We start from the raw sequence: 9123 nt of genomic DNA on the forward strand, positions 1-9123 counted from the left end.
CCACTTGTCTATTTAATTATTTACCAGTGAAAAATCGAATTAACTTCACCAAATTTTTACTCATTATAATGATTTTTTTTTTTTCTGTTCATATTATTTCTATGACATGTCACAGTGACTGTGAATATGAAAGCTTTAATATCTGCTTAGCAGATCTAGTTATTATTATTATTATTATTATAACGTCCTACTGTTCTGCTCCGACTGAGCATACGCCCCAGTGCTATGGCGGAAATTGTATCGAATTCCATCTGCCAAGTGATCTTTAAAGTTGAACTCCGATTACAAAACTACAGAAATAATTGAATAAAAAAAAAATAGCACCCTAAATCATAGCGATTGTACGGCCTACAAAAACAGAGGCAGGCCACGCCCACACCCAGGTCATGCCTTGTCAACCATACTGTAATCGGAGTTCAGCTTTAACGTGCACGTCAATGTTAACACGGGACGTCGGTATTACATTCCCATCCGAAGAACTAGACAGCTGTCCTGCCCCACTAACAAGAGGAAACCAACATTGTGTGTGTGTGTGGGGGGGGGGGGGTATTACTGCGCGAGGTGTATGTTCTTTAGCGGGAATATAGATTTATTGCTGCTAACGAACGTCTGTATGTGTCCTTATCCTAAAAGTGCAACGTTAGCTCATTTATTAACAGCTTACGAACCAGGGGGTGCTGGCCTTGAACCCGGTGTTAGACGAGATTATTCAACCAGGTTTCCCTTTGTCTACTAGTTCACATGGGAGAGAAACCGGGGTCCCGTGAACACGCTGATGTGCACGTAAAAGAATCCTTGACAGTTGGAATTCGATATAAGAGTTGAATAAGGAAGAGAGTCAGGGGAATCAGTTGAATAAATGAAATGAAATGGGTTTTAACGTCCTACTGTTCTGCTCCTATACTGGGCTAATGAAGACGGGCATACGCGATACAGTGTGCTATGAGGGAAATTTTGCCCGGCCAGCGGCACTATCGGCTACTCTTATATCGAATTCCAGCTGCCAGGGGATCTTTTACGTGCATTCCAATATATACACGGGACCTCGGTTTTTCGTCTCATCCGAAGGACTAGACAGCTGTCCTTATCAGGCCCTCCGTTCTGCACCACTGACAAGGGGAAACCACGTCGGAACTCAGTTGAATAAGAATGAATAAGTTAGCTCAGTTAGCTGTCATGGCACAATTCCCCTCCCCCACCCACCCAAGTATAATGGACGACATCTTATAATAGGGACAGTCGCATCACGCCTTGCACAAGCAAAATCGGTCCAAAAAAATCAAACAATCTACCCCGGGCTGCTGGCGGAGCTAATAGAGATATTAGCTCGAAATTTGAAGTTTACATTCACCTTAAAACAACCAGCTGACGGTTTATATGTATAGGATAAAGCACGAGACTGGGGTTGTGCTGGGGAAAGAAAGACTGAAGAATATAAAGAATGTTGAGTAAATTGTTACATTTCGTTGAACATCTACCAAACAACAGTTTTCTTTCTAGATGTGTGTGTGTCGCTACAAAACACTTTGGAAATGTTTTATCCGAAAGTTTGAAATGCCCCAATGAACAACCCGGGGGAAAGTTTAAAACATTCTATCCATTTGCAGAATTGCGTTCAATTGAAAATACCAATTTGAATGCAAGCGCGGAAATAACTCTTACACTTGCAAACGTAATTTTCTAACAAAATACTATGGCTTGCAATGTGTCCACAGGACGTTGTTGACAGTCCAACAGGCGGAAGTACGGCAAAGGGGCTTAATGGATCACACCAGTAGGTAACGTATCATCATGCAAGTCCAAGTTCCTAGCTCGATCCAATGTCCTACCAAAGTCACTAAGGTGGGGAAGCGGGATTTTAATCTTTTAATCATAGTTGTATCCAGAAAACATTTAAAAGTTTCAAATTTATGTTTAATTTACACTAAACACATTTGTTGTAAACCTCTCGTGTGTATACCACATAAACTAGTTTGTGTGAAGGACTGAAGATAAGATCCATTTAAAGTCGTATAATAACATAATTTTATCATTAACCATTCATTATGTTTATATTTATTTGATATTGCTTTAATGCTCAACGATGAAAAAAAATATAAAAAACCCAACAAGCAATTCCACGGCGTTTCAAAATAGAAATAAAATGGGCTTTAACGTCTCTCCATTGTCTAGCAACCAGGGTAAATAGTGGCATTGTTATAACCATTAAGCATGTACGGTATATAGTTGGTTATTTGAATACCACTACAGAACATGCGCCATTATTTATTCATGTAAAAGCTATATAAACATGAATATCTGATCATAATAATGGTGTTCAAAATACAAAAGTGCTATTCGCAGGGCCGTAACTAGCTCAGAGCAACAAGGGGGGCGGGAAGTGTTCTCAGGGGTACTGTAATATTGACGGACAATGTATATCTATTTTTTTTATAGTCGAAAATTTTTTCACAGGGGGGGGGGGGGCGAAACTTTTTGCAGGGGGCTATGCCCCCCCCCCCTTTAGTTACGGGCCTTGCTATTCGTAATTATACTGTCAGCTTGCGATGTGTATGCTTGCGTGTGCCAGCGGCGTTATCCTTGGTCGGGAGGTCTTGTGGTCAGTTTCATTATCGTTAAATCCCGATTTAAAGTCATCTTTACTATTGAAGGCTTTATTTCTTTCGCTGAACATGGTATTTTAGATCATAAGTCGGGTTATATAAATAGGATTAATATTATATCATGTTGTGAAAATTAAAACATTTGGGATATTATCTCTCTTTATTTAGAGAGAGAGGGAATTGCTATAAATAGGCTAACCTATAGGTGAATTTTTTATGGTGGTCAACCCCAAATATCTTGTTTTGTAACTAATTACCTCCCTTTACCTAGAAATACGTTGTATGGTAACTAATTGCTTCAGAAGGTAGAGATTAAACTGGGTCCAGGGGTACCCAGCAGAGACATCTGCCAAGCTGTCTAGAAGTAAAAGTACAATAATTGATAAAACAAGTGTTTATTTAAATTATATATTTGCTCACCTGCCATTTGTTGTTAAATAAAATTAAAAGACAGATTAAATGTTAAATAAAATTAAAAAAAACTTTTATATGTATCGATATTATTAATCCCGGCTCCTTAACATTATTTTATTTTTTCCGACAAACAAATTTATATTGAAATGGCACACTGTCAAACTGGTGTGTTTCTATATTGGAAATTCCAGCTTGCTCAATTATGGCTCTCAATGTTTTCAACCCAGACGTACAGCCCAAACCTACCCCATCCTGCTGACACAAACTTTCAGGAATACAGATAGTAGTACTAATTATAAAACATTGTGGTGACATGGGATCCGCTTTATTTTCACGGTGGTTATCCCCCTTGATTACTATTTCTATCGCCAGCAAGACGCCGTTATCTTTCAATACATTGATCATTCCCTGTGCACCTTTCTTTGGATTGCCAAGATCGTGTAAGCAATCACGGATATAAGTCACATCAAACTTCCCTGTCCAATCGCCCGGGAGTTTATAAAGATCGGCAATCTGGGCTTTGATGTTCGTCAACCCCTTCTCTTCGATGGTTTTTGCGACGACCGCCATAGCGTCAGGTGAGTAATCACTTGCTATAAATCTACTGTTAGGATATCTACTGGCCAGTTCTATAATTACTGGACCCAGACCACAACCAAACTCAACAAAATCAATTCCACTCTCTGAAAGAAAAAGTACAAAGTATCCATACATGTTTAGTGGAATGTTATCAGGCTTTCATAAAACTTTAAACGTATTTACGGATTCCAAGGTAGGCTAGATGTTTATTTGAAAGGTGTTATTATTCTGTTTAAAGTTTATGAGAGTGTTAAGTTTGTCAAAGTAATAGATAAATGAACTTGCCAAGTTTCTGTTTAATATCAGGTGTGTGAGAAAATATTTCTTCATCAATAACCCCGTCTATATCGTAACATAAAATATTACTGAGAATTTCACCATATCGAGGTTTAGTTTGTCCAGAATACCCTACAATAAAACAAAGTGGTTCATAAAACCGTGATACAAATACAGTAGCAAAGACAGGACAATCTGACTTTTCCGGCAAATGGTTAAAGTGAAAAACATCCAAATATTTCATCTAGCTGGCAGAAAAGTACCCGATATACTAATCTACTTTTTTTTTAATCTACCTTTCTTTTAACCATGAATACTACGAACTTGTACTGAATTACCTATGGAAAAAAAAACATTTTGTCTGGCGCCACTCTGCTTTGTGCGACATTTTGCGGTCATCGATTATGATTTGTGCATGTAATAGACCCGGAGAAAACCCACGGGGTTGGACAGGCGACCCTACTCCTTGTCATGTACAACCGGGGAATCGAATCCACGCCGGGTGACTCAATGACAGACATTATGATAAAGCGCGCACGTGCTAACCATTCGGCCACCCCACCTCCCACCTCAATAGTCTGATTGAATAATTAGCGTAAATAACTTTGAAGGTATTTAAAGATACATTGCCAGGTACAAACAGGATGCTTTGATGATATATTTGGACTAAAAACATATTCAAACTAATTAATTTATCATAATTTTGCTTCAAATCCTTCTCAAAACATTCAATTGTCAGGGAATATCCGGCTATAAAAAGTCGATCAAAAGAGGTCATGTTTGTGTCACGTGACACAACGGGTATGAAATCGGAGGAGAATTCATTGCATACAAAAGGCGATGTTGCCTTTATCGCTGACTATTTATTGAAAACATCGAAGCCTAATTAAATTCTCGGATTATCCACTGCCCGCGTCTTTTTCCGTGGATTTTTATCTCAGAAAGTGTTGTACGTCTAACCCTTCATAAAGTTTATCAACATGTACATCAAGCGTCGGGCTGTCGATTAGTGAAACCCGTACATTTTTGTCCTGTATGCGCTCCATGAGTGTTTTTTTCAGGGAATCCAGTATTTTTCTAGTAAGATTGGATATTTCTACTTTCCATATACCAAAATTGCCATACTTTTATTGGAAATAACCACCCGATAAATACTTGTCTGGGAACCTATCTTTAAAGCTACAATTTCATATTTTTAAGTTATATTTTTAAAATGTATTAAAATAAAGACTTAAAATCGATGCTATATATAAACAGTCCTACCTTGATAAAGAATAATCCTATTAATCCTATAATTCACTATTGCCAGTTAAGAAATTGGCAAAAATATCATTTTCAACTTCAAATCCAAACGTTTGAAGATAGCTATTCCATGGTAGGGAATAGAAAAACAAAGGGGGTAATTAGGAGGTAATTGTGTTATTATTTCCGGTGTGAAACATTTTTGAGTGTGGAGAATGATAACTATGATCGTATAATAGTGAGTTGACAACCTATTGAGTAAAAGACATAGAAATAATTATGTTATGACTTTCTTAGAAAATATGAAATTGTAGCTTTAAATGACAGACTAGAATGGGAAAAAAACGCATTTACGACTGTTGAATTTATAAACATTTCTCTGGGTTGGCGAGGTGTCCATACCTCGCGACGACCGGCGAAGCAGCTTCGTTGACTAAACGATTGAATTTTGCTTGGAAATCAGTTCAACCTCTTAAGATCTGCTAAATTGGACCCCACTGATGTGACTGTAAACCCCTATGAGCTGTAAACAATTGAATGGTTGATTGGAATTCAGGTCAACCACCTAAGTCAGACTATGTTAGACCTAGTTCAGTTGCTGTATTCACGGACCGGGATAGCAGGGACATGCGTTTCCGACCGGCAAATTTTCCTTCCGGGGCTCCTACACGATAAGCTCCTCGCCGCGTCTGCCAATGGGAATTTATTTTTCAGGCATTTCAGGTCTTCGCCCATCCCACTGACAATCATCGGGTCCGTATGGCTATGTCGAAGTTTATCTGTAGACCGAAGATTTGACCACATCTGAAGTCGTATGGCCAATATGTGGTACAATATTTACAACACGAGGTTATTACATAGTGGCAAGTGGTACAAGGTGTTCATACCATGTGTTCATACTATGAACCAAGCACATACCACCCACGACTATCATCGTGTCATGTTTTTAACTGAACAATTACAAAATAGTCTTTATTCGGAATTATAATATATGTTTTATTTGTTCGAGTCTATCTTGTAACCGATGTTTAGATTTAAAGCCATTTTACCTACAATACATTCAATTACAAACGTAGAGCTACTGCGTAAATCTCGGCACAAGATATGCACCATCTCAGTATCAGCATATCTATCAAATGTAGATGAAACCAGGCATATTGGAAGTTAAAAATCTTGACCCCCCCCCACGGGTAAACAATTCTTCTTGTTACGGCAAAAGCATTGTCATATTTGATATCTCTTCCTAATTAGAGCGGGACACATTTTATTATTTGACAGTTCATGATTCTGCAGGTGAATGATCTCTCGGTTGTACCTATCAGACCCAAAGTGTCCTATTCATATCGAGTGGGCTGGGCTATCCCCCCCCCCTTCCCGCAATCTCACTCCCTCTCTCTCTCTTAAATAATGCAGTAGACTAAAATTTGTGTATTTACCATTTGGTCCATCAATTTTTATACAGGCTTTGACGTCTTCCTTACGTTGCTGACAGAAATGAACCAACTCTAGAAAATTGAGCTTGTGACGCAGTGTGGTCCTGAGTTCATCTGGTAGGAAATATTTTACTGATGCTTCATCAACTTCTATAACACTAGATGTTACCAGACAACCCAATAATTCTTGTATATACCTGGTAATAGACAGTTCAAGTTGTCAACATAATGTTATAGAAATTATTAATTAGACCTTTATTTACATAACAAGTCCAAAATCAACTCTGTAGACCCTCGGATGGCTTGGATACAGCTTGGATTTAAACAGTTGTCCATGTAATAATTAAAACATTAAATGGCTGAACAAACTAACATTTACCGTTAATCACGGACGTCCTCCCGATGTAAGAACTGATAATCAAGGATATGGAGAATGTTACTTGGCAATCGAGAATATGTGGGCGGAGTTATCGTCTTTCATTGATGTCTATTTCTAGTCCAAACATCCAACCGCGATAACTTCGTTCAGAGTAGAGTAATATGACTGAAATTTTCAAAATTTTCCTTTCTCATCATCTATTTTTGAACTGTTATTATATATTAAGAATGGCCAACTCTGTATTAAAATCTTAACTAATATATCTTTAATAAGTCGTGGATTATAAATGCAAAGAAGCATTTGTTGGTGTGTTGGTCAAACATGGAAAGCGAAACCGCCGAAAACTTACCGCATGCGACGCATGACACAATCCTTGCTACACAGCTTTAGTTTTGACTGCTGTGGATACTGTTGGAAATCACTACTCTTGGACTTTGCGTCATTTATTTAAATATGGCTACCCCCATCAGATATATCAGGAACAACAAGACTTTCTTGTGCGTTTTGATATCGAAGATGCATAATTATAAGCAATAGTCTACATAATATTTAAAATTAACACGTCTTTCCTTCTCTCAACCTCACTCCTGCAACTTCTGGAAAACATTACTTATGGTCTTCCCAGATTTAATTATGTGAATGGTCAGTTAACCAGATATGGACACTGACCTTGAGAGCATATTTAGTAAATCACCTATAGGTCATTTAATTTATCAAAATATCATCTATTTCTAACGTGACGCCTAACTTGTTTATAATTTGGGAACCAATAATATTGTTACATTTTTAATTTTAGTAGCTCTCTGTGAAGCGGGGAAATAAACCTTCTGGTCTGCGAGCTGATCCCTCTGTGAAATGGAATAATCAACCTACCATTCTACATAAGCGTAGTCCAAGAAGATATACTATGTATAATGGAATGGTCAACCTATCGTTCTACACAAGCTCAGTTCTAGAAGATATACTATGCATAATGAAATGGTCAACTTACCGTGGTTCTAGACGATATACTATTACTAATAGAATGATCAACTTACAGTTCTACTTAAGGGTAGTTCTTGAAGATATACTATGTATAATGGAATGATCAACTTACCGTTCTACATAAGGGTAGTTCTAGAAGATATACTATGTATAATGGAATGATACACCTACCGGTCTTTAAGCTTAGTTTTTGAAGCTATCTGTGAAATTGTCATTGGTTCGTGGGGATCTATAAACACTTGTAATAATCCAATTTCTCGTCCTATGGATAAAGCTAAACACGCCGCAGCTCCATTTAAATAACCAGATAAACGATCTCCATATTCAGTGACTGCCATTTTCTAAAAATAAATTATTATTATTATTAGTATTGTCTTTAATATCAAATGGTCTGCCCTCGATTGATGTTCAGTGGTGTCAATCCCATGCCAATATGTGACAAGGAGTAGGATCGCCTACATTTCCTTCGTTTTTTGCACCATATATGACTCCCGAAATCACTAAGATTGTGTTGAGTGAACGTTTATCCTTAGCTATCTACCAATATGTTCCGTTTTGTAATCACTAACCATTACGCCTAATATTCAATGATAAATAACTTGAAAATTGTACCTAATTAACTACTTAATTTAAGATTCGGAGCTGTCGCATTTGGGTTACTTCAGGTTGATATATTTCGTATGCAAACTTTAACAATTTTCAGTTGTGTCAAATTGTTCCTGTGTCGCTGTAGATCTCGAATGAATTTTTGTTAAGTTCTGTGAACCTAATATATCACGCGTCTGTATGGAAGGTCGTCGCTGCCTTATAAGGCTATTTGGATGGTTATGTTGTTTTGGCATTTACATGATTTGATTTTATCATTACATGCTCTGAGGTTTTATCATTGTATATCGTTTTTTTAGTCCTTACAAATTGTGGTTTTGTCGTTGCGTGTGGCGGCGTTCTCATTGCATTGGCAGTATTGGCCTTCCATACAACTGTTTTCGTCCATCCAGCCTGCATTGTCAAACTTAAAACGTATCAGCACAATGACATAATTAAAGAGATATTCTCAAGTTGGCAATCTGTTCAACACAAGACCGCCTGGACGAAGATGTGGTGGGTATTAACGTCCACACAATCTGATTAAAACACAGATCCTATTTTGTTTCGCTTTTATGGTTCAAAATTTCGTTTTACTTGTCTTTACTACACTAGGATCTGGAAGAGT

At 37.6% G+C, this 9123-nt stretch overlaps 1 protein-coding gene across 1 annotated transcript; it reads right to left on the bottom strand.

Annotated features, from left to right (window-relative positions):
- Positions 1-2982: 2982 nt before the first annotated feature.
- On the bottom strand, positions 2983-8254 carry LOC126829590 (uncharacterized). Its single transcript, XM_056103093.1, has 4 exons — positions 8082-8254; positions 6551-6744; positions 3882-4004; positions 2983-3700 (listed from the first exon to the last, which is right to left on the bottom strand). Exons 1-4 carry the CDS (start codon positions 8246-8248, stop codon positions 3132-3134), a joined length of 1053 nt encoding a protein of 350 aa, XP_055959068.1. The 5' UTR covers positions 8249-8254; the 3' UTR covers positions 2983-3131.
- Positions 8255-9123: the final 869 nt, after the last annotated feature.

Source organism: Patella vulgata, chromosome 8, assembly GCF_932274485.2.
Source record: "Patella vulgata chromosome 8, xgPatVulg1.2, whole genome shotgun sequence".
NCBI classification, from domain to species: Eukaryota; Metazoa; Mollusca; class Gastropoda; family Patellidae; genus Patella; species Patella vulgata.